The 25,114-nt window shown below is 39.3% G+C and overlaps 3 protein-coding genes across 3 annotated transcripts; 1 reads left to right on the forward strand and 2 right to left on the reverse strand.

Annotated features, from left to right (window-relative positions):
• Nucleotides 1-298: 298 nt before the first annotated feature.
• LOC140940764 (actin-related protein 2/3 complex subunit 1A-A-like) lies at nt 299-9,470 on the reverse strand. Its single transcript, XM_073389726.1, has 12 exons — nt 9,275-9,470; nt 8,999-9,084; nt 8,020-8,085; nt 7,162-7,267; nt 6,690-6,759; nt 6,557-6,604; nt 5,012-5,071; nt 3,661-3,770; nt 3,022-3,201; nt 2,050-2,254; nt 932-1,022; nt 299-492 (listed from the first exon to the last, which is right to left on the reverse strand). The coding sequence occupies exons 1-12, from the start codon at nt 9,345-9,347 to the stop codon at nt 454-456; spliced, it is 1,134 nt and encodes a 377-aa protein (XP_073245827.1). The 5' UTR covers nt 9,348-9,470; the 3' UTR covers nt 299-453.
• A 142-nt stretch (nt 9,471-9,612) lies between these two features.
• Nucleotides 9,613-17,726, forward strand: LOC140941487 (ketimine reductase mu-crystallin-like). Its single transcript, XM_073390487.1, has 8 exons — nt 9,613-9,837; nt 10,871-11,024; nt 11,170-11,232; nt 11,974-12,075; nt 12,593-12,770; nt 15,959-16,080; nt 17,052-17,136; nt 17,277-17,726. The coding sequence occupies exons 1-8, from the start codon at nt 9,662-9,664 to the stop codon at nt 17,357-17,359; spliced, it is 963 nt and encodes a 320-aa protein (XP_073246588.1). The 5' UTR covers nt 9,613-9,661; the 3' UTR covers nt 17,360-17,726.
• A 215-nt stretch (nt 17,727-17,941) lies between these two features.
• On the reverse strand, nt 17,942-21,855 carry LOC140941488 (uncharacterized). Its single transcript, XM_073390488.1, has 4 exons — nt 21,700-21,855; nt 19,430-19,856; nt 18,747-18,923; nt 17,942-18,346 (listed from the first exon to the last, which is right to left on the reverse strand). The coding sequence occupies exons 2-4, from the start codon at nt 19,848-19,850 to the stop codon at nt 18,060-18,062; spliced, it is 885 nt and encodes a 294-aa protein (XP_073246589.1). The 5' UTR covers nt 19,851-19,856; nt 21,700-21,855; the 3' UTR covers nt 17,942-18,059.
• Nucleotides 21,856-25,114: the final 3,259 nt, after the last annotated feature.

The following is a 25,114-nucleotide window of genomic DNA, read 5'->3' on the forward strand; positions in this document are numbered from 1 at the left end:
ACGCGCATCAGGCAAATCGCCGATTGACCGATCAAACCATCATGTGATAGTGTTGAAAATCTGGTAAAATACTATCCCATACTCCGGAAAACCGCTGAACGCAATGACTACGTCATTTTTGTCAGTTCATCAAACAATATTGGTGGTAAAAAAACTAAACTAAAAACGAGTCGCTAACTGTCCATATGAAGTTACACAATACAAAATCAACAGCGACGAGAAGTCCTTAGCAGATCCTCAAGGAAGTATTCAGAAGGAGGTAATGCTTGGAATTTCTCATGATAACACAACACGAAGATAAGAAAACAAGGTTTATTCAACTTGCCACTTGCCAATACACTGCAAAACAACCTTTTATACTAATGACAAAATTAAAAAATCTGAAATGAATTTTCTCTGAGACCACCTGACAAGGAGGTAAGGAGGATTCTTGAAGGACAACTCTTCAATTGCTTAAGAAATCTTCAGGCCAGCGATGGAAGATTCCAGGGACTGCAACAAACAATGAACAATGTGTTGTTCGCATTAAAAAGAAATAAAATATATACGTCGAGTAGGTTGAGTATGATCGTCCAGGTGAACGTAGTCCTGAATAGGAATAATGTTGACAATGACGGTGATGTTTCGACAACCTGTGCGGGAGTCATCTTCAGAGACAAAGTAAGTTGTATCACGTCACTTGATGGTATTAAACTCTGGTTATTGACCTGATTGGTCAATTAAGGTGCAATGTTATTAGTCGTCTGTCAGAAAGCTCTTGAATTCTACCTGTTTCGGTAGTAACAAAATAATCACAATTCGGAAGGACTGCCAGTATAGGTCATTTAATTCGATTATTCGCTATTCGATGATCATGAAGACCTAGAAACAAGCCGTGAAATAGTTAAGTTAAAAATAGCAATATACATGATCCTTTAACAGCATTTTATACCTTAACATCCCAGACTACAATGCGGCCATCAACACCTGAAGTCGTAAACTTTGTAGCAGCTGATTTAGATCCAGCAGAGATCTGCACTTGACTACGAGAAGAAAAGAAGACATCAAATTTACATTTTAATACGCAAATGTAACAACTGCGTGATGGGAAATCTGAAATCCTCACACAATACAACTATTAATATTATCTAGTTTTGCATAACTGAGTCTTGTCTTGTTTGCTATGTTAAAAAGAAAGCAAAAAGACCGTTTTCCTGCACAAAAAATAAGGTAAATGAATGACACGGCTCCTTCGAGGCAGAATAAAAATCAATTTTAAAAGGGATGCCATCACTGGTTTCCCCGCATGACGCTTGAGAAATGAGCGCATAAATTCCATGCTGATGATGCATCACAACCCAGATCTACGTAGTGCTTCTGATTGGTCGCACCGTGTGGGAAATTTGCTTCAACCAATCAGAAGCACTACCGAGATCTGGGAAGTTACGGGAAATTTGGAATTTCTGCGCTCGATCCTCAGACATCACTTCGCAGGGAAACCAGTAGTGGCATCACAACACGTCGCATGGATCGTTTTTTTCAGGCTATGACTACGACAGACGACTGGCAACTGTTCAAGACAAGGTCTACATTACCAACAGTTTCATATATATAAGAAGCAGGGTGGAAAGCAAGTCAGTTCTACAGCTTGTCACTGGGGTAAGCTGTAGCTAGCATGTACAAGCCTATTTTCTTTTTGTACAGCAGGATTGATAATTGATTTATTATTATTTATTAATCAATAGTACCATTTTAGTTATTTAATTACCTGATTATTAATGCACGGTAATAATACGTTGTAATAATTAATTTTCATTTTGTCAGATCAGCATAAAAACAGCTTTCGGATTTCTAAGGAATTAAAAAATTTTTCGTCCTACAGGATGTACTTCAATCAGTAATTTATTTAAATTCCCCTCCACAAAAAACTTAACTTGCCCTAAACAGAATTCAAAAGCCAAATCACAAAACTCCACCGGCCCCATGCTAAGACCCAACTTTGTTTGCACGCTGTGAAGACGAGGAAGAAGGATAATCATGGCCACTAAAACAGCGAAAAAATGTTCTCACGTGATGGCATTCTGGTGAGTGGTCTTAACACCTGCATCAGCAGCACTATCATCAGCACTCTGTGCCTGTTTATCCAGAGTACGGAACTTGGCCATGGCACTGACTGTTCCTGTGGATTCCTTCTTTTTAGGCACATCAAGCTTCTGTCCCATGGTCAAACTATCACTATCATCATGACTGAACAATACTGGGACATAATCGTAGCCTGAAGCAATAAAAAATAAGACACTCAGTGACAAGGCTCCATCTCCACCGCTCCCTCTCTCCTTCTCCTCTGTTCGGGGGAGGGGTTTAGGCTGGAATTATGACATGTAATAATTAAACAAAGAAACAAAACAATGGTTAAAAGTGTAAGGTTCTACGGGAAAAGTATGGCAAGACATGAACAAGCCATGAAGTCATTTTCAATGTAAACAGTACATGCCATACAAACTACAAACATCTCAAGAAATTCATGCGAAATTTCGAAAGTGTATTTCACTTTATAAGATCAGCTAGTTAATGCTATAAGCCTGCTCCACGGTTTCAGAGAGTCGCAGGGTATTCATTAATTAGGCATCAGAGATCGGAGAATTCTCTCTTATTGGGCAGAATTTTTCACCTAACGTTCGATAGCCTATGAATATTTTTTATTCAGATGAGGAGCCCCTTTCAAAATATTTCTCTTGTAACATTACACCTTAAACCTGCTGGTAGAATTCTTCATGAAAACCCTTGATCAGTAGGGAACACCAAAGAATAAAAAATTCCCTCAACATTTAGAATAGGGAAAGATGCCTTGAGAGTCTGGCATTCCCTACATTGATTGAAATGCTGAGACATACGTCATTTTATTTTTACACTGCTAAACACCAAACAGGCCACCTTGTACTTGTAAAGAACCTTGAAGACAGGCCAGAAAGTTGTGCAAAATATGACTAAAGTTTCTAAATGTGTCTGTTGTGTTCTCTACAAGAGGAATTCAACCATTACCAGCAGTGATGATGCTGTTTTCACTGGCCCATACACAAGCCATAAAAGGCAAGAAATCTCCTTTGATGGTAGCCATTTTGTTGTCATTAGCAGCATTCACAACACTTATACTGGAGTCATGTCCAACCCAGGCCAGCTTGTTTCCTGATGCTGAAAAACTTACCCCATGCACCCAGCCTCCTGAAATTCAAAGTTGACAACTTTGAGCGTCACAAAACCAAAATAATGATTGATGGAAACCACTTATTTTGTTTTTTTTTTAAAAAACTTAACCTTGGCTTTTGATCTTAAGTGATGGTGTAATTTTGCACATTCAGTCTAAAATCCCATCCAATCACAAAATCCACAAGAAATCTAACAGTGGACAAAAAAAAAATGGAAAACCTGGGAAAATATTGGCATAAGAACTTTTGGGAACTACAGCTAGCTAACTACAGTGGTGCACGTTCTTTTACTTTTAGCTACAATAACTTGAACTAAGCAATCAATATTCTTGTATGAGCCTACCTACTACTTGATAAAAGACAGTTACTTAAAAACATAATCATTATTCCTGTGTCTTGTCATATTACTCCTTCTTTAAAGCCTCCAAAGACTATAATAATAATGGCTGTGGTTTGATTTATTTATCTAAAATACCTCTGCCATTGGAAAACTCAGACAAACAAGAACCAAAGCTAGACTTCTTGCCCCAGATAGTATCTGTGTTGGTCTTTCCGTCAACTTCCTTGATGAATGCAGAGAACACTCTGTGGGGGTAAAGAAAATTAACATAATGATAAAATAATAGAATGGTGAACATAATATAGCTGTACAGCAAAACATGCATACAGACGCATATCTGTGGACGATGTAATCAGGGGGGAAAACTCATGAATTCCTTTAGACGACAACTTTTGGTCCACTGTCGTCTAGAAAAAGAGTTCAGTAAATTTGTTTGTCCAACTCGCCAACTACGTAAAGCTTAAGCCTAAGACTTTCTTACAATAAAAGTCCCTTAAAACAAAAACACCAAATTTTATTCATGAACTGATAGAGGCAGGGGGTCATGTACTGCAATTTTGAAAGTGAATTTAATATACCAGTACAAGTAATAATACCAGTATGAGTACACTGTACATTATTATTACAGCATAATTCTTTAGCCTTCTTAACACATGGTTTTGCAAATTCGCCAAATTTGGTGTATTTTACACCAACTGTTGTAGTTAATTTTTTATCTCAGGTACAGGGTTTTCACTAAGATTTCAAGTTGCCGGGTAAATACAACAAGTAGGTGGGAAATCAAACGGCTAGGGATTTCTTTTGGTTCTATTTTTGTTCTATTTTCCAATAAAAGTAGCCGGGGGCCACTATCTTAGTACCAGGGGAAAATCCCCCGCCCCCGGCTCTTAATGACAACCCTGCAGGTAATTAATTTTTTGCTTTTCTTTTGTTTTTGGGTATGGTAATCTATGCTAATGAGGCTAGAACAAATGAAAAATAAAAATTACCTGAGACAAAAAATTAACTACAATAACTCCACTGAGGTTATGGAGGGGGTCACTTCGACTCCAGAAATGTTTGATTACAAAATAGCTTTTCCTTTCCTTTTTCAAAACAAATACAATCTACATGTAACTCCAAACATTGTAAACCTGATTAATTTTAACCCACCTAAAGTGAAGTGCACGTGTGTACAAGTAGAGGCTAAATTACAAGAAATTACTCGCTTGATGATCATCGTGGATTTGAGCCTTTTGAGGTCAGCGGACTCTCAAATGAGGCCGTGGCTACTTCATGTCCCATCATGATAGCGTGAACCAAATTTGTGAACCAGAAGTCATACTGACTTTACCAATCAAGAAACATTTGCAAACCCAGCTTAATAGGTACTGAAATGTATCATCCCTGGTGGAGGACATTTAATTTTATATAATAATATCTATTTAATGGAGTTGAAGTCTCTTTATTTCAGCCACAGATCAAAATACAAATAAACTAATACTACCTGGTCTTGAAATCAGAAGAACCAGCCGCCAGTAGCAAGTTGTTAGGATGCCAGTCAAGGCTGCAGGAAATATGATTAAACCAGTGTTAGACAAACTTTCCACTGTGAACAGGGCTGTGTTCTAGCGACACCCAGAGACCCTCATATGAGGACCAGTTGCATAAAACCTGATGCAAGACAATTAACTGCTCATGTGTGGCAGCGTTTGCATGGGCTGAACGTCAGGTTTTAGCCATTACATTCCACATGAAGATTCACTCAACCGCAGGTCCAGGTCCATTTAGCTTACTGCTCACTGATTTTTTTTTCTTTTTTTAAATCTAGCCTGCCAGCAAGCTCTCCATTTAGAGGAATAACAAGAAGTCACACAAGAGCAGCACATCATGACACAAGTGCAAGAGGCAGGGAATGAAAAAGTAGCTTGCAACTATCTCTTGTGAATTTTTATTTCCACCCCAGAAACCGCAGTAAACTGCACATCATTAACTGTTAACTGAATTAATGTGTTAGCTACTATTCTGTTACCCTCATCAGGCCAAATGCGCCAGTTACACTAGCGCTCCAAAAAGAGCAAAATATTACAATTTTGTACTAAGAAAACACCACTACAAGATGATAATTGGTCTGGACCTTCTAGTCTGGATCATAGCCTATCAACTCAGTCAGATCTACAATAGCCCTTGAATTCAGTGGAGTTGTGTCACTTCATGGATGCTGTATTCTATTTATACTCCAACTTCATCCGAAAAATCTCATTCGTTACTTTTCCCTGTTTCACAAACATTTATGTTTTACTGAAATATATTTTTTTTCATTCCATGAGCAGACTGATCTTCAAGGTATCCACTTGAAAATGACATCAACTGTTTTCGTTGTGGGGAAACTCACAGACACAAGAAACGCGGTCAGATTTAAAATAGTATTGTAATATATTTCCCTTGCAACTCCTCAGCCTTCTGATTCGCTGGTTTATATGGGCTTGAGATCCTAAATGACCCATAAAATAAAAAAACACACAGTCCACAGTGTTCAGACAAAAAGAGAGAGCACCCTTACTTCATCGCCCAATAATTTTCCTCTGAAAAAGGAGTATGTTATCTTGATTTCCAAAGCATCGTGTTGCTAAGTTTATGGCAAGGAATGTTATCAATCAAAATTCATCGACAGTGTGTCACTTTTCTGCCAATGGTGCTTCACTTTGTCTGGGTGAAGCAGAAATGAAAATTTATGAGAGATCGTTGCAACCTCTCCTTTTCCTCCACCCCTTGTGGCTTCACCACTCGCTCATGTGTTCTCTCACGGCTTGCTTTGCTCTCTTGCAGCTCACTTCACTTGCAATAATTGGAGAGCTTACTCACAGGCTTATAAAAATCATATACATTGTGTTCCTTGGATTGAACTACTTCAGTGCACTGGGCTTTATTCAATTTTTCTTAGAGCACAGCATACGTGAACCAAAGTCATCAGCCAGGCAAATAACTTTTAATGATTAAAACTTGACTGCATATACACAGAAAATACTGAGAATATTTAAGAGAAATTTACCACAGCACAGTTGAGCGAATTGGCTTCTTGATATGCTTGCTGACCCACCTAAAACAAAATGAGAGTGATTTTTTTATAAAACTCTACCAAAACCAGCACTGAAAGTTAATTTGCACTTGAACCAGTCACTTACCAATCATTTTCCTTTTCAAAGTAGCAGACAGAGATCAGGCGGGCACTGCTTCCTACGGCAAACTTGTCCTCTGAAGAGTAAAAATGTAATGAAAAGGAATGCATAAGTTCTACATTTTGTAGGAATTGATTGGAGAGAAACCTCATGAATTTGAACTCTTGTTGAAAGCAAGAGCTGGCGACAGTTTCACTTTCACAAAACGGTTTGCGCTAAAGTTCAATATATATCCTGACAATGACAAAACAATATTCTTATGAGCTATTAACTGGCATGTTAATTGACCCAATAGTGTTACAGTTTGTTAGTAAATTTTTGCCCAAATTATTACAACAACATGTAAAGGAACATCAAACCACAGCTTTTGTGGAAATCAGATTTTTTTCAAGTTAGCGGTGAGTGTAAGGTATGATTTCAAGTTTATGGGTATTGCTGTGCTAGATTAATCAGAATGATGTTCCCATGTTTTTCTCACCTTTTGGTGACCAAGAAACACAGGTTGCAGCACGATTGATACGCAAAATAACAAGCATTGGCTTCCAGTGGCCATCTTGAAAGTTCCAAACATAAGCATTTCTGTCCTTTGAAAAAATTAAGCAAATAAATGAACACTATTAAGCGCAACATGCCAAGAGCCTTATTAGGCTCACACAACAGTCACCACTTCCTTATATCTTCCTTTCGACATTATTGAAGCTAAAAATAAATTAATTAATTAACAACAAAACTTCACAGTGCACCTCCAGGGATGTAGCCAAGGAAAAGCTAAGTATTTTAGTAGTCTAGCCAGCAATAAGAGCCAGCGGTGCACTTACTTTCAGCCAATGAAATTCAACAGTAACTTCCTCTTAGCTACATCCCCGCCATTTTCAAAAATAACAGCTGACATTACAATATTGTATTGCCCAGATTAGCATTGAAAAGAGTACTAACCTCTTACAATCAAGCCAGGTGAAGTGTACCCCCCAAGATGCCATTAATAATCCATTACTGGAAAGTTGAATCTGTCGGTGTTTGTAGATTTCAGATTCATCTAGACGCTGCATTCTTGCATGCGTGAGCTGTGAATTCACATGCCAGGCAGTGATGCAATTTCTACCAGCTCAGTTTCCCTGAATTGACGTAAATGTATTTGAAGCAAGTTTATCCATTTAAAGATTTTCAATCTGACCAAACACAGAGAAGTTCTCGTTAAATATTCATTGCTCATTAAGCATGGAGGAAGTTACGGGAACAATTAACAGATTCATTTTTCAAATAATCAATTCATTAATAGAATCTTGGGGGTACACTTCACATTGACAATAAAGAACTGTCTTCATTGTGCACTTACTGCTCCACAAGTCACAAGCCTATTGCTGTTTGGGCCCCAAGCCATTCCAGTGACACGCTGACCATGCTGAACAATGTATAATGCATGTAAAATATTAGTATTCTTATTACAAAGGATGCTGAACAATGTATTATGCATGTGAAATATTAATATTCTTATTGCGAAGGTTATAAAAAAAAACAAACAAACAAAATGGTTTTACGCGTACTGGTTGCATGTAGAGCTGCACAAGTGGAACAGATTGACCTTTTTGCTACTCAGAATGTTATTTACAAAGGCACAAAATAATATTCGTCCAGCCACCATTTCCCTCTCCAGCACCCAGGTTTGGTTGGTAACTTTATAAAGGTTACATGCGACTGAAAGGTTATGACAAATTCCATACCTTACCAGCAACCACAACATGCTTAAAATTTGTCAGCTTCTTTGGAGAAAGAATCTTAAGGCCCAGTTCAGACACTGAACTTTTTATGAGCCAAACCTAGTCCACTGGATTAGGTACATGAAAAGTTGGGCATCTGAATCAATAATATTTGTTAGGAAGCCTGTTTCAATTTGGAACGGCTTTCTTTTTACCTAGCCCGGCCAGAAATTTTGCCTTTGGACCGCCTTTGGAACAGCTTTGATTCAGATGCAGAACTTTTCCTGTACCGAACCTAATGCATATAAATTATTATAACGTATTTTGTAAGCAGTTTGACCAAAATGAGTATTTTTCGCCATTTGAGCTTAGTTCAACTGCAATTAAGATCGGCGTCTGAATCAGTTCAGCTGGTCTAAATATTTTGGATCGACCTTAATTCGAATCAGGTTAGGCTCCTGGAAAGTTCGGCGTCTGAACCGGGCCTAAGGCCCAATTTCCTTCAATTTGCCACACTGGAGGGGTTGGGGTGAAGATAAGAAATGGGAGGTCCCCATATTACTGCTTTTAGATAAAAATTTTAACTAATTGCCTGGCTTACTCTACTACCGCCCTCACCTCAGTCAAAACAGAACCTTTGTCCCATTTGTTGCCGGCCTTCTTGTGAATATGAACAGTGTTGTCGTTTGGAGAAAAGGCAATTTCTGTCAGACCAAAGAAGTATATTACAAACTATACACAACATAACAATAATCAAAATTTGAGTTCCTGTTAAAGTTTAAGTACTACATTATATATATCGACGAGCCAATATTACCCCTGATCAGTTTCACGTTTCCTCGTCATGAACTGAACGTATAAACGGAAGTAAAAATGTCCGAAGACAAAACTTACGACTGCAGTCCTTATTGAAGGCAAAACAAGTGATTGGTCGAATGGAAAGTTCGTAAACCTCCTTTCCCGACATCTCCAATCAATAGGAAGAACTTCTTAACGCAAAAAAGCGATAATCTCGACGATAATTACTGCGGACTCTGGGCAGTCTACACAGCAAAATGGCGTCCACGAACTGTTTCCGCCTCCATCAAGGGGTGTGGCCTTTAAAAATATATCGCTATCTTTGATTGGTTTTGCCGTGTTGATAATGACCAATCACAACAAGGTTTAGATAAACATGCAGTTTTGCATTCGTGTATGGAATAACATTGTGTCTCGTCGACCACAGTCCTCGATGCGTGCTTTTTGCAGAGCGTTTATAGTAAGTCGATCAGGGTCAGTGCTATGGCTCATGCAGCTGTTGAACCTCCAAAGTATATTGATGGATTTCGGATAAAACAGTTCCTTAAATATGAAGATCTTATACCCGTTATTGAAGAGGCTTTATTGAATTTTTCTGCCCGTGAGAGCGGTGGGATTGTCCAGCCCGTGCGCTCTTCGGTGGCTGTAGAAGACCGTGGGTATGCATGCAATAATTTATTTGTACTTACTTCAGAAGTTATTGTTGGTTACGTTTCTGTTTATATAAATGCATCGACAATCTTCCAAAAATCTTTTGTCAAAAATTTAACACAAAGGATTCCCGGGGGGACTCGGCATAGGAAAGGGGTGGGGATGCTCGTCGTCTCGCTTAGGGGTGTAAATTTCGGATTTTGGTCTCACCTAGGGTGTTCTGGGCAAAACGCCACCAAATTTAGCCGTGAAGGTCTCGTTTAGAGTTGAACGCGAAAAAACATGAAAATATATATTTGATATGCATATTTTTTTGGTCTTTTTTAGGGGTCAAAAAAAGCTTGAGCCACGCCCAAATCGGTCTCTTATAGGGATTTAATTCAAACTTTCCAATGAGCATCCCCACCCCTTTAATATGCGGAGTCCCCCCCGGAAAGGATTTAAATAATAAATGATCAGCCATCAGTTGCACACTTATTATCTCCACCCCCAGTAAAAATTTTATAGGACAGTCCATTTTTAAGCTGCCTCCGCCCCCACTGAGGGAAGGCATTTTTCAGTGGGGACTGAATCGAATCTGTTGGAATCTCGAATTTGGGCTGGATTTTTGCTTGCATTGGAGCTGTAGCCTGACATGCAAAAATTCCCCCTCCTCTAATCAAAGTGCCCCTTCACTGATTTTTTTGGAGGGGAAGGGACGGCTATACACAGGCTAGGGAGCTGTTGATAGTCCCTAATTCCTTTATCAATGATGTGTTAATTAAGTCAAGTTATATTAGTTAAACTGGGCTTCAACTGACCAAATCCGTAGTTCTAATGAGAACTAAACTTACTGGGGAACCTCTTAAAAGAACAACATGTTTCGTTTACTTAATACACATTTAGCACACTGAGACAATAGTCTGCTTAATTTGTAGCATTGATTTGTTACTCATGACCTAGATAGGCTAGAACTTGATTTAGATTACAGACTGTCTGTGATGCAGGCTATGAGCGACATTACTGGTCAGAAATATTATTATCATATCTTTTCCACTTCAGCTTTTTTCTAGTTATGCCTGCTTATTCAGCTAAAGACAATGCTCTTGCTGTGAAACTGGTAACAGTTTTTCCAGAGAATAGTGAGCAAGGCCAGCTACCAGCAATTATGGCAAATGTCATGGTGTTTGACTCAAAAAATGGTTTGCTTAAAGCAGTGAGTTTTTTCTTTCTTTTTTTATTAACCGAATTTTGTTCAATGACGTAGCAAGACCCTTGCTATTTTTTTCTTCAACTTTAGTGGCCATTCCATGAGATGATTTTAACCTATCGTTTTAATATGTTATGTATTTATTGGCAAGATCATGGATGGAGTTGTGATCACAGATATGAGGACCGCCGCAGCATCTGCTGTCGCTACCAAGGTATAGATAGACAGACGCATGTACCTCGGGTATCTGATTGAACATCAGCTTTGTAGCAAATGTGTTTTAAACTCTCCCTGCTCATGGGAGTCTCCTGTCTTTTGTGCATGGCTTACAAAATTTCTAGGTTTAAGTTGACTTTTTTAACGCTTTGCTTTTTCAAAGTTTTCCAAAATCTCACTGAATGTATTTTATTATTATTATTATTATTATTATTATTATTAATAAACTTATCCATATTATTAGAATCAGTGTGTTGACATTTATGGTATCCACTGGGACTTTTGACTTGATTTTTTTATAACTCTATGTGATTTCTTGGAATTTTGAATTGGGAAGGGGTTTTGCTGGAGTTTTGTTTTGATATTGATGTTTTCTTTTCATGAATATTTTACTGATGTTTTGTGGGCAGCTTTTTTTAAGATTTTAATAAAGTATATTGATTATTATTATTATTGTTGTTGTTGTTGTTGTTGTTGTTGTTGTTGTTATTATAGTACAGTTTTTCAGGGGCAGCATTTTCATATGTCACCAATCAGCCCTTCAAAATAATTCGGGGCTGTCGAGAACTTGAAATCATGTGGAATCGTCATAGATAGTGCACATGACTAATATTGGTTGGTAGGGTGGGCTTACAAAGGGGTAGGGAAACTGTTATTTAACTCATTAATGATAGTCAATTCAATTAATGCTAGTATGATATGCTCCACATTTATGTTTCATTTTTTTTCTAAATTATAGTACCTTGCTGCAAAGGATGCTAAAGTGTTGTGTATTTTAGGGTCTGGGGCCCAGGCCAGAAGTCATGCTCAGGCCCTTAAGCTTGTCAGACCTTTCTCTGAGGTACGTGCTAAGTTGACACTCTCTCTGAATAGTGAGGCTGGACATATTTTAGGTTGAAAACATAGGGGATTATTATATGGCTGCATGGGGATTTGAAATTTCTCTTTGAGTTTTGAAAAATATTTCACTTGTTCACTGCCCTCACCCATGAACTATCAATGAATACAAGTAGAGAAATTTTGTATGTCCAAGTGGCCATGTAATGTTCTATTTATATTATATATGGACCAATGAAAATATCAAATCATTTCAGTAATTAATTGATATTTTCTTCTACCAGCATGGCAATTATTGTTTTAAAAAGTAAAAAAATATTATAATATTTTAGTTAAATATAGTTATTCCAGACAAATCTTACTTTGCCCATACATATAAAAATTATCAGAATTTTAGCAAAGCCAAGTAAAATAAGTTATATATGCTTTGGCCATTAGAAATCAGTCCTCTAGACTCCCTATATAAAGCCATGACTGAATTAGGCTTTTAAGATTGCCATTGACTTTATATATCTTTGAAGGTTAGAGTATGGAGTAGAACTTTTGCCAATGCACAAAAGTTTGCTAATGAAATTGGTGCAAAGGCTTGTTCAACAGTGGAGGATGCAGTGTCAGGTGCTGATGTCATTGTGACTGCTACCATGGCAACCACTCCCATTCTGTGTGGAAAATGGGTCAAACCTGGAGCTTTGATCGACGGTGAGCCTATTTTGAGATTTATCACCATCTTAAAATTATGTTTTTCTTGCTTGGCTGAGCTTGCAAAAGAGGCAAGAAATGATCGAAGTTCCTCTCACACCAAATGGAACCGGGGAACGAGTTACATTTTTGTTCTTATTAGGTGATCAAGTTTTTGTTTCTTGCTGTACAGCTATGTGCAACAGCTTTTCTCGCCTTCTTGCCTTTTTGACAGTTCAAAAAAAAGTTTGTGTTAGTTTGACAGCAGTGTATCAGGTAGGTTCAGGAAGGTTTCCTTTTTCTTTTTTTCTTCTTTTTTTTTCCTTCATCTTTTGAAAATATTTTGTGATGGATGTGATTAAAGTGCTGTTGCGTTGTTCTGTGGCCGACAAATGCCATTCAGTGTGTAGAGAACAAACTAATATAGACCACTTGAGAACTTTTGAGACATTTAAATGCCCTTACATCGTATTCGCTAAGGAGTTTAAGACATGAAAGGTAGCTTAACTGAGCGTAGTTATTTCATGTTACAGAAAAAAACGTCTTGTCATGCATCTTAAAGGCCTGTTTCCATGGGTGATTTTTAGCGCAACTTGCGAGATCACCGTTCGGTGTTTCGAACCTGCTCAAATTGTGATGAGTAGCCACAAAATCCTACCTTGGATCTTGTGGCAGATAAATGTTTCAGTCGATCAGACCTGCTTTAGTGTAACCCTAGCCTGCGTCGCAGACGGAATCTAACTCCGGTTAGTAACGTCTGCAAAGCAACGCAGATATCCTTGTTCTGGGTCCCCAACGGACTCAACGAATTACCGGAAATGCGTTTCGAATTTCCCTTCAAACTGATTGGCAAATTGACAGTGGTTTTTTAACTGAGTACTCAAACCCTCGTACACAGATGGGGGGACTAGAACAAGGATTTTGGCGCTGTTTCGCAGAAGGGCTTAACAGAAGTTAATTTCCGTCTGTGGTTCAGGCTGTGTAACCCTTGCATCGTAGAGATTGCAAAAATAGCAATGTAATTACCAGGAAATCGCAATCAATCCTCTCTGCTGCTCAGCCCACAGGAAAAAAGGGGAGAGAATAATTGCCTCGATCGCCGTTAAAGTAATACCTTTTTGTTTAACCGATTGTGAACGGGCTTGCTAGGATTCAACAAGTAAGGCCCCATTAATACGGAGAAAACTTGTCTCGGGTAAAAGGGTCACTCCGCGCTGCAGTTGTCCCTTTCGTAAACGGTCGCTGCCATTTTGAAGACACTTAGAAAAATTTTGCCCGGACCTGTTATTGACAGTGTTTCTAGTAAGAGAAAGAAAATACAATCCACCCTGGGTTGTACCCGGACCTTTCGTATCCTAATCAGCCTAATCTCTCTCCCATACTACCACGCCGACCCACCAGAATTCCGAAGAATTTAAGTACATACACAAGCAAACTGTCTTTATTGCATCAATAACAAGTGACCCTAGCCCTTTTCATAACTTTTAACGGAAATTTAACTTGGGCTTCACGTCGCTCGTTATAAGACTATTCAAAACGTATTATTTGCCTCATTGTAATTTAATCCTGCGAATATACTACACCTATCGTCACTAAATGCTTGGTTACCAATTGTGGCATCGACCGTTTACGAAAGGGAAATAGGCATCGGCGCCTACCCGAGCTACTCTGGCCAAGGCTACTTTTGCTTGGCGAACCGTTTACACCTGAAACAAAATGTTGGCTCGGCTAGAAAGGTGAACCCGTAGCTGGGCAAAGTTTTCTCCATGATTATAAACACTTTGGCTCTTGTAACCGGGTCTACTCGGTCAAGGACAGACAGTCAGTCAATCAGTCAGTCATTGTTTAAGGTTATTAGGGCCATTTATACGGGGAAAAATAAGACGCGTCTTACATAAGACGCGAACTTTCTGTATAAACGGCACATTTCGTCTAAAATAAGACGCGGCTTAGCTAAGACGCGTCTTATAAGATAAGACATGCTCGTATAAATGGTATAGTTCGCGTCTTATTTAAGACGCGTCTTATGTAAGACGCGTCTTATTTTTCCTCGTATAAATCGCCCTATTGTGAGCTTATGTAACAGGACGGGAGAGGAAAGAAGACGGTAAACCTTGTGTGACAAGCGTGACAGTACTGAATTTTATTTGAAAAAAAAAACTTTCTGCCAAACCTCACCCTCCTTTAAACAGATCTTTTTGTCAAAGACCAAAAAACATAAATTTAAGTGAAGATCACGAAAGAACACATACTTAGTACTAAGTAGCCCTGTCACGTTTGTCAGACACAAACGTTTTGCCGTCCTGTAGCGTTAAACACACTAGGGAGCTTTAGCATCGACGACGGCAACGACAGCGAAAACGTCAGTGTTAAAATGAATTCCCGTTTTTTCAATCTTTGTCGCGTTTATTCCAATTTGCTGAAAATGGCAAGTGTAGGCGAATTTTCCTTGAGTTGATTTCTTGAGGACCGCACTCAAGTTTAGAGAGAGAAAAAGAGATTCCTTGTCGCTTGTTTACGTCTTCCATAAAACATGCAATTAGGCATTTTCACGTCCTAGTCGTGCAAGGACGGTAAAGAAATGTATAAAAAAGCGTGATGCACGTGCAAAGTTGTTGTTTTGCGTAATAAACTTATTGCTTTTTTGACGTCCTCGTTGCCGTCTCCGTCGTCGTTGCTAAAGCTCCCTAGTATTAACGGGGCTGGGAAGGTGACCCTTTTTCCCAGAACAACTTCTCTCCACTAAAGACCTACTTATTATAACACTATAGAAAATGATATTAAAGAATCTAATTCTCTCCACTTATTCAAAACGAATTTTGAAAAAAAAAAATTATATATGAATTATTAGTTATAAATCTTGTAGTAAATAGTTATATTTCTTCCATGTCTGATATTATTTTTATACTTATTGTTACTTGTACCATACATAATTAGTTAATTTATACTTACCTTCATTGTATTTTGCTTTCGATCCTGGCCTTACCGTTACTGTTAACTTTATTTTTACTCTGAGGGAGCCCAACGTCTATAAGCCTCATGGTTTCTTTTTGGGCTTCCTCGCCACTTTCATTTGCTTTTGTGTAACTGTCTTGTTTTATCGTTATTTGTATTTTGTGGTAAATCAAATAAAGTTACAAAGTTACAAAAACGTGGTCGCAGTGACTACATGCAAGATTGCACCATTTCCTTACACTTTGATGTTGCAGCTGTTGGTGCACCTCGTCCAACATGGAGAGAGCTTGATGATGAGCTTATGCAGAATAGTTTTATTGTAGCAGACAGCATTGAAGCAGCGCTGAAAGAAGCTGGGGACGTGATTCTCTCTAAGGTCAGTGGTAAAGAAGTCTGTAATAAAATACTGGAGGTGAACGCCGCTTAGAACTTCATTACGATTATTGCATCTCGATCAATTTGCCAAATACAGGCGAATTTTTCTCGAGTTGAGTTCTTAACAACCGTATCCAAGTGCAGAAAGCGAAAAACAAAATCGTCGTTTTGTGTTTACTTTCTCCATAAAAAGTGAAATTAAGCATTTTTACGCCGTAGTCGTGCAGTGACGGCAACGAAAAGTAGCAACAAGTCTGTTGCAGTAGCCCGGAGCAAACTCTCTGGGGGACGGCTATGGGGGGGGAGGGGGGCAGAGAGCTTGGGCTCCCCCGCCCCCAGAGCCCCAGAGAGAGCTTGTTTGAAGGCTTGTGATGCCCCACGTGTGCCCTCGTGTTTGAGTTCTGATAGAGAGCCCAGATATGAATGGACTCACATCACAATACTTGCATAAAAATGATTCAGGCTTGGCTCGCAGCGTTTTGCCGCTCGTGCCAAACTATCACCTCTTTGCTACCGACTCTCCAACAAGAACGCCTTCCAGTAGGCTATGATAGTATACCCTGAAGACAGCTTTCGTAATTTCCAAAAATTGAAATTTAAGAAAGAGTGCAAATTATTTTAATTTCATAAAACGCTGAAAAGTAGCCTGTGTAGCTTTTGTTTGTGAGCGCGCAAATGAGCGGCAAAGCTTCTTGCTGGTTTCCGCTCTCGTCGCCAACAAAACCGCTAGCTATTACACAGGCTACTGAAAGGCAAATAATAACACAGAAAGTACAAGGAGGGCTAACTCTAACATTAAAGCTTTGGGCAGGTATTTTGGGTTGCTTTTCTTCCATTAAGCAAATCTGTGGCAATGATGATTAGTATACATGATAATCATCATTATTGTTTAAGCTATTTTTGATCATGTAATGATCAGATGCCAGAATTATTATATATAATAATCTTTCTTCTTTTCTCTGCATTTTAAAGTCGTCAGTGTCAGGAGAAATTGGTGATGTGATTTCAGGAAAGCTCTCTGTTCCTGAAGGAAAAACAAAGATTTTTAAGTCGTTAGGTAAGTGACTGTGAAACTAAGTGGAACTGTAATCCGCTATGCTTACATTGAGGGCCGATAGTCTCAATGTGTGCTTATTCCTCATCCTGTAGATTCTTCATTAATTTAAAGTGATCAGTCGTCAACCTTTGCTCTTGCAGGAATGGCAGTTGAAGACGTTGTAACTTCTAAGTTAATTCTCAGCAAACTTGAAGAAACTAAAGCACCCAAACCAGGACTTTAGCCGTAACAGCCTTAGTTACTGTCATCTTCCGTCTTTAATGCATGAATGGTTTTATTTGACTAAATGAATGATGTCGAGTTCATTTCCTTCCCTCGATCGTTGAAGAGTCGTCTCTGGGTAACCGCTGTGAACGCTGAACTTGTTCCCAGAGATTGTAGCGATCATAGCAGCCTTTACTGTGGCCAAAAACGCACACAAGAATAAAATGGAATAGGACAATTAGGCAGCGTCACAGACACTCTAAACCGCCCGCAAAGTATAGAAATTAAGAAAAAGAACACATTTATCAGTTGGTGAAAATACTTAACAATGATGAAGTATTTAACATTTTTTCATTTATAATAAAATAAGACAACTTCAAACTTCATATTGGTTACTACTGTGTCAAGTTAGTCAAGGTATAAAGTATGCTCTTTATTTGTCCTATTAGAGAAAAACAGCCGCAAAAGGCTTCTTCGTTGCCAATGCGGCTTTTTTTTACATTTATCGGCGGCTCTGATGTACACTTCAGGAAGAAGATAACTGTATACAAAACGATCACAGTTTATCAATGCAGAGTTTTAATTGAAAGCGTTCTAAAACTTGTTGTACAACCTATGTATCTTTAATGAAAGCGACATTTTACTACATTTTACCACCTATTAATGCTAGTTGCGGTACGTCTATTTTACAACGTAACTATAAAAACGGAAACAAACAATTAAAAGTAAAGAAAGCCGTAAGAGAAGCTGCTCTTGTTCTCCTCGGTGGTCAGTTTTCGGTGGCAACTTTTTTCTCGATCTGATGTGTAGTACCTTTTCTTGCTGTTGAAACAGCTTGAGATGCCAGTGATGTAAAACCTTTTGTCCCTGTCCACCTTGTACTCAAAGTCCTCTCCAGCTTTGTTCAAATGGTGTGACTGATGGCAGTCCGTGTGATCAAATCCCTCGTCGTTGCAGCATTTGAACTTATAGCGCCGATCACCGCTAACGTAGATACTCTGAATTCCTGGACAGGTAAAAACAGAACAGAATATTTCAGGCATGACGATAATTCTGCTTAAATGCCACAATGCGAGGTTCAAGTCTTAACCTGAATGTTTACCGTACCCCTCTACGGTCGTTCTTCTGTCGATCAAATCTATACTAATGCAGTTTAAATTCCCACAAACAGCTAGATTGTTCAGAATGGAAATTTCGAATCAGCAGAGGGCCTGTTATTCGTCGCCTTTGCGTCGAAACCAAGAGAGGAAGAACAGTACTTCGTGGAAAGAAGCAAAATTCCCAGGCAGTGATACAGTGTAGACATTTCAGGGTGCCCCTCCCTAAGTTCTTCAAAGGTCCCCACCCCCTTCCCCCCTCCCCATTCGTCTTAATTTGTCGCCTCTATGCATGGTTGAAGGCCTTACCTGATATAAAACCATTATTGGGACAGTCGAAGAAAATGCCATCTTTTGCATCGTTGGCGTATCCATGACTCCAGTGACAAAATTCTTTGGAAGCCTCGTTGAACCCACAGTCGAATTTCCAAAGTCGGTCTTGCTGGCAGTTACGGAACACACTCTTCATGTAAGTTAAAGAATGACCTGCAAGAATGAATAAAAGCGAAAACTTCGACGCGAGTTTAAAGAATGTCGGTTTTATTTTGTACACCCACAGTACCCAGGACAGTTGACCAGCAAGCTGTAGCTTCCTCAGCCTCTTCCAGGCTCTCAGATTATGGGGAAGACGCGAAAGAAAAAGGCGCGCGAAAAGTTTGAGAAACCTAGCGAATAAGACGGATTTACAACTTTCTGTCCACTTTTTTTTCTTTTTTAATAGTGACATCCCGCATTGCCATTCTAAAAAATTGTAAAGTAAAGTACTCTATTTGGAAAAAAAAACTTTTGAAGATTAAAAGTTTGAGAAATAACCAGTTTTTTCAAAACGCTCGAAATGCAGTCTCAGAAACACCTAACCCGTCACCCCCGGCCCCTCCCCCGCCTCGTTCGGTCCGTCTCCTCTTTGGATCGCACCTCCCCGTAAAAAATTCTGGCTACGGGCCTGTAACGGAATGCATAATTTGTTTATTTTAAACTTTTATATGCCTTACCCTTGGGACAATCAAAAAACAGCTTGCCATGCCAGGTATTATCCCATTTGATGTCAGCTGGTCTTGCTGTAGAACAGGCTTGTGCAGTGCTGGGCGGCTTCTTTGTTGTTGGTTTACGAGTGGGGTATGGCCTACGGCTGAGGTAAGGCCGTCGGCGATACCGTCGTCTATACCTGCTCCTCCGGTACCTGCTCCTCCCCCACGGAAGTGGATCATGTTGAACGGGGTGTTCATCCTGATCATCATCATCGTCCACGATTTGGTCCTCGTTGTCAAGGTCCTCATCAACCTCGGGGTCTATATCGGCAAGGACGGACTCACTCTCTTGCTGTTCAATTTTAGGTTCCATTCGTTTTTCTCCAAAAACGCATGTTAGTGCCAAAACCACAACCAACGTTAATACAGTAGGTGCTCGAATCATTGTCTCCTAGATCCAGGAGGAAAACGCCAAAGTATTCTAAAAGGAAATCATTGCTACTGTTATGTTATTTTCACCCCATTCTCGTCCCCCTGAACGTCGAGATTCTATTGGACATGAAAAAAAAAAAAAAAAAAACAGATAAGAGAATCGCGTTGGTGATGTAACCCACAAAACAAGTCTAGGAAAATCACACTTCGGACCTGACGTTATTTGCTCATGCCAAGAGCCATTGTGGCTTTTGCGCATGTGTGATCTGTAGTAATATACGCCCGGCCAAATAAACATTTTTGGATTACGGGGTATTATGGCTGGGAATTAAAGGGACAGGTTCACGGCTAAGCGCATGCTCAATAATTAAATTCCTTTTTTCCAATTTATTATTAATTCCTTCGGTTAATTTGATCCCACTCACACTTATCTCAGCGATCTCAGAGTGAATTTCAAAGTAGCATTGTATTTCCGAGTAACCTGAAGTAGGATGGAGGAGTACTAAAATCGCAGAACAAATTAGTGGATTATGCCAACACTATCAACGTTGAATTTATTGTTGACCCGAAGGTTTTATTCCACGGTTGATTAATTTAAAGCTATTCGCAAATATTTAAGTTCATCTAGTGCAAGTGACTGCCAGGGGAGTGTGCAGATTTGTTCTTTGACGACATTATGACATGATCATATTGCTTGCTTAGACTATACAGCAGGCCCGGCAGAAAAACAACATTTTGATGAGCATGCGCTGAACTGTGAACCTGTCCCTTTAAACAATTACCAAAGAAACAAAAGAATCAGGACTTTGCAAGTAATTTCAGAGGGTACACCTTCATTACTTTTCTAGAACTGTCAACCAAAATAAACATTGTCAGCTTGTTAAAGAGGGATCGGAGACGTCATTAGTTTAAATACCTAAATTCCGTCGACGCCAAGGAAATTCTGAGTGTTTCGTCTTAAAAAATGAGTGAACTGCCGAACTAAAACCATCGAACTGTCATCTAAAATCACCATGAAACAAGACTACGAAGGAATTATGGTAACCCTCTGAAATACATACATTAAGCGATAAGAAATGTCTTTGAAGTGCATTCACAAGCTGGTCTTCGGTTAAAGACACTTATTTTAAATAAGGTTGTCTGAGCAAATAACACTCCCTAGAAAAAATTTCGTTTATCCTAGTAAGCCTTTGAGCTCATGCAGCCCTTTTACTTTTAACTTCTTTTAATAATTTGTTTTTTTCGAACCGTTAACTTGAATAGAATAGATACGAAGCCAAAGGAAACCAAAAGGAAGATCAAATAATACTCTCTCTATAAGAGAACGCCTCAGACAGGCGCGGTGTTCTCAAGTCTCTTGTTCTCTTTTTCTGTCACTTAAGAGACAGTGCTCAAAGATCTAGAAAAATCATTTTCTAGTTTACTGAGAAGTGAATGTTACTAGGTTATAAACAGCCTTCCAGGTTAATTCAAATAACCACGTCATGGGATTTCATTCACTTCATCAAATGTTCGGTTAACTTTTCTTCTCCAAATTAATCGACTCCAGGGTTGACTGAAGTATCAAAAGGTAACTAGGATCATTACCGCTATGATCTTTCGGCCGATTGTTATACATATTTGATTTTTAAAGCATGGAAAACCGGAGTTTCAGTGCATAGCTAGGAGCAAGAAGAGTAATAAGTGATAGGTTGTCGGCTGACGTGAAAATAGAAAAATACCCAAAACTGAGTCTTAAAAACCAAAATGCAAGTTGCTGTATAACTCGACGGAAAACTATTTTGCTTGGCATTTGTTTTAGCAGCATCAATTAATTACAAATGGCTTTCTATAGTAGCCAGTGAAAAATCTTGGGAACTTACCCTTGAAAAAGTGGAACTGTGCACTTTTGGTTTAAAAATCTCGCTCGCGTGATCGAAGTCACTCGAGAGAATAGAATCGAGTGTAACTGTTATGATTTAAATTCTCCCGCAAAATGTTTACTCAGAAAATTAATTCTCCAAACATTCTTGAGAGCACCGCGTTTCTGCATAAAAACTTAGAACAAACCCCTTTTTTATTATGCCAGACTCAAGCAATACTGTAATGATAAGCACGTGTCCGTCATGGCGATCGTCAGGCGTGTGCTGTGTTGCTCCTTCATCGTCAACGTGCTATGCCTCTGTTTCTTGCTCTGTAGCAGGTTTATGCACCTATCAATGTAAACCCCGTGGGGGGGGGGGGGGGGAGTGCGGGCAAGGGGTGTAGATTTGACAAATTTTAAAATTTTTGGATCAAATTCCCCAGGGTGGGAAACGAAAGGTCAATCAAAAGAGTCAAAAAAGACCCCAACCCAGGGGAAAAATCTAAACAAACAATACTATAATACTATATACAACGAATAAAAGAACATTTCAAAAGTACGTTCTTACTACTTTTATTTAAGGTTAACGTAAGCTCCGTTAAGTTACTCGCTGTAATTAAGTATTTTCTCTCTCCACTAGCATTTCTTATTTTGAACAACAAAATCGCTCCAGGAAGATTGACCGTGCTGTTATAATATTAATGAAACGTAAAATACTTTATAACATCTGCTTAACATGTCGGAACAGGTCAGATCAGTGACTCGTAAAAAATCCTCTGACTTTCATGGTGAAATTCGATTTCAATCGAATTTTACAATCAGATGGGAACTGGAAGATAAAAACTTTCTTAAAATAGACATTATCTGTTTAGATAACAGTTAAAAGTATCGGATTATGGCGATTAAATCAAATGAAAACTTCATTCGAGGAACGGACTTGGTAACTGCTTCTGAATTGATACCAGGAATACCAGGCTTCTGTCGGTCAAAGTCAAATGTCCCGACCCCGGGGTCACTTCGCACGATCAAAAGCCCGACATGGGGATAGTCTCAGGCATCAAATCCCCTCCCCTTGCCCGCACTCCCCCCCCCCCCCCACGGGATTTACATTGATAGGTGCATTAGTTCTCTTACTACAAAGCTAACATGGTCCTGCATCAACAGGTACCGTTTTCTGGAGGTTACCAATGTCGAGGAGGCTCTTTTCTATTAAAGTCCGCGACAACGTAATATCCGACATCCCGCATGTAGTCCTCGCCCGAAAGGCTTCTTTGCCACAAGAATTACCCGTTACCGAAATTCTGACTCAACTTTCAGGTTACAATGTCTCCTGTCCTGGGAGTAAGTCCCCACCCCCTTCCCGCTTACTGCCGCCATTTTCGCGCGGTCTTTGACTCTCGTTCTTTGCACCTAAACCGCACGGAAACGCTTACTACGCACACTAATCAGGCGCTGAGTTCGCTGGCGAACGTAGGTTTTCAAAATCGAGGGGTTTGTCTGCAAGCGTTTCCTTCCTTCCCCTCGCCCTCCCCCTCTTTCATTTTTTGGCTCTCGTTTCATTTCTCGCGCGGTCAAAACCGAAATCCCCTTCCCCGGTCTTTCTTTGCTCCAAAACCAAACGCAGGCTAGTAGTCCTGTTTTTCCGGACGGAGTATTCCAAACAGAAATTCGTGTTCCATTACTTCAAAGCAATCTTTGATACCAGTTTCAGGCCTCTGCAGTCGTTTTCCGGTAAATGGAACTGATTCGTACAAATGGTAAACGCGATTCCGGGGCGAAATTTACCAGTCCTGAATTTTGCGTACCATTTGCCTAATATAAATCGTGGACCGACCGGTTTGCCCGTCAGTGTAAATGGTAAACAACCGTTATGTTTTTATAACGTAATAAAGACGCTGACAGGGACCGGGACTTAATTCTGAATGTATACATGTAGTGTTAGTTAATTTAGATCGCTTGTGCACTTTATAGTGTAGATCGTTTCCTGTTCCATGACCCAAAAGTTCCTTGCTTAACTGATGATTCTCACTGAGATTTTAAAGAAGGCGAATCGATCGAAGGTGGATAAGCGAGGACAGTCGCTCACCAAGCCACTGAATGTGAAGGAACGAACAGTTTGCGTGTCATTGAAGGCAGTACCGAAATACTGCCGAAGTTAAAAATTAAAACATCATCTTTGGTGTCTAGTAAGAAAAGGGAGGAATGTACAACTTTCTTAAAGCAGATGGGCTCAACCGCAGGATAAGATCAGAAACTCCGCTTAAAAAAATATAATTCTTTATTGATCATAAAACTAACAGCAGATCAGGTATAACTCGGATTAAATCATAATGGCTTGTTTACTTGCTTAGTACTTCACTGTCCAGGGTTTAATTTGGGCCAAGTCACTAGCATTTTACTGATCGTGATGGAAGGAAATCATAGACGTATTACCCCTCAAAGGCTTGATTACACACCGATTGAGCCTACAACCACGGCTAGATATTTCCAAAAAGCAGCTTTATAAGCGGCTCTAATAAAGAATTTTTTTCCTTAGCTCTTTTCATATATGTGATAGTATTAATATTCTAGCAAGTATTTATTGCAGTGGATAAAAACCGTTATTAAAAAAGGCTTTCGTTGAATTGAAAGCTACGCTATCCCTAATGGGTAATGGTGAGAGCGTCTCGTGCGAACTTTTTATTGCCTGACGGGTTTCAAACTGCAGAACTTGATCTTCCAACGCCGGTCACTGCAAAAAACGGAACGTGGTAAGAATAAAAACTTTAACTGACTTACTGAAATGCCATTACCAGGAAATTAAACGCAAAGGACGACGGGACGGTGAAGTACTCTTTTCATCCGTTTTTGCGGTATCTGTCGAGGAGCATGCAGATCGAAAATGTTTATTATTGGACTGTTTATATCCTGTAAGCATTAAGCACGTGCTTTATTGTAGTATGATTTTTGTCACTTTGTTAGCTTATTTTCTTTGAAAGAGGCAGGAATCTTCCATTTAAAAAAATCAGGCTTATTTCAAAATGTTAAGCTGGTGATTTTAAAGCATTCTATTTTTCCATCAAGTATATCAGACTGAATTTATGTAAACATGGCTTCAGTGAGTATCTACAGGCCCTCAGCGAAGTATGTCCTTGGTACCAAGAATTCACAAGCTATTCACACTTCAAAATTTCTAAATACGAACCGCCTAAGGTATATTATTTCCCCTCTAACGGTCCTGTCAATCTAACGACCGTCTTGTTTAACAGCTGCTATCATTGAGTGCGGCAGTGGGGGACACGAGAGAATTTTTGCTTATGTTCTTTGTTCCTTTGTTCTCTCGTACTGAGTGGTCAAGTCATTCAGTGTACAAACCAGTCTGCCCATGGAAAATATTCCACTGGAAATGGAAACTTGTTTTTTTTGCTTCCTATAGCTATAACACTTACTTAAAA

Source organism: Porites lutea, chromosome 6 (genome assembly GCF_958299795.1).
Source record: "Porites lutea chromosome 6, jaPorLute2.1, whole genome shotgun sequence".
In the NCBI taxonomy this organism is placed as follows: domain Eukaryota; kingdom Metazoa; phylum Cnidaria; class Anthozoa; order Scleractinia; family Poritidae; genus Porites; species Porites lutea.

What these genes read in the sequence shown, in the direction of transcription:
- LOC140941488 (XM_073390488.1), bottom strand. Translation starts at nt 19,850, where the DNA reads ATGATTCGAGCACCTACTGTATTAACGTTGGTTGTGGTTTTGGCACTA. An exon ending in GTTTTTTGATTGTCCCAAGG is followed by an intron (nt 18,924 to 19,429) that starts GTAAGGCATATA and finishes TCATTCTTGCAG; the next exon opens with GTCATTCTTTAACTTACATG. An exon ending in CAATAATGGTTTTATATCAG is followed by an intron (nt 18,347 to 18,746) that starts GTAAGGCCTTCA and finishes TTACCTGTCCAG; the next exon opens with GAATTCAGAGTATCTACGTT.
- LOC140941487 (XM_073390487.1), top strand. Translation starts at nt 9,662, where the DNA reads ATGGCTCATGCAGCTGTTGAACCTCCAAAGTATATTGATGGATTTCGG. An exon ending in GTGGCTGTAGAAGACCGTGG is followed by an intron (nt 9,838 to 10,870) that starts GTATGCATGCAA and finishes TTTCCACTTCAG; the next exon opens with CTTTTTTCTAGTTATGCCTG. An exon ending in AAAGATTTTTAAGTCGTTAG is followed by an intron (nt 17,137 to 17,276) that starts GTAAGTGACTGT and finishes TTGCTCTTGCAG; the next exon opens with GAATGGCAGTTGAAGACGTT.
- LOC140940764 (XM_073389726.1), bottom strand. Translation starts at nt 9,347, where the DNA reads ATGTCGGGAAAGGAGGTTTACGAACTTTCCATTCGACCAATCACTTGT. An exon ending in ACTCACCAGAATGCCATCAC is followed by an intron (nt 1,023 to 2,049) that starts GTGAGAACATTT and finishes TTCTTCTCGTAG; the next exon opens with TCAAGTGCAGATCTCTGCTG. An exon ending in TTGTAGTCTGGGATGTTAAG is followed by an intron (nt 493 to 931) that starts GTATAAAATGCT and finishes TGTTTGTTGCAG; the next exon opens with TCCCTGGAATCTTCCATCGC.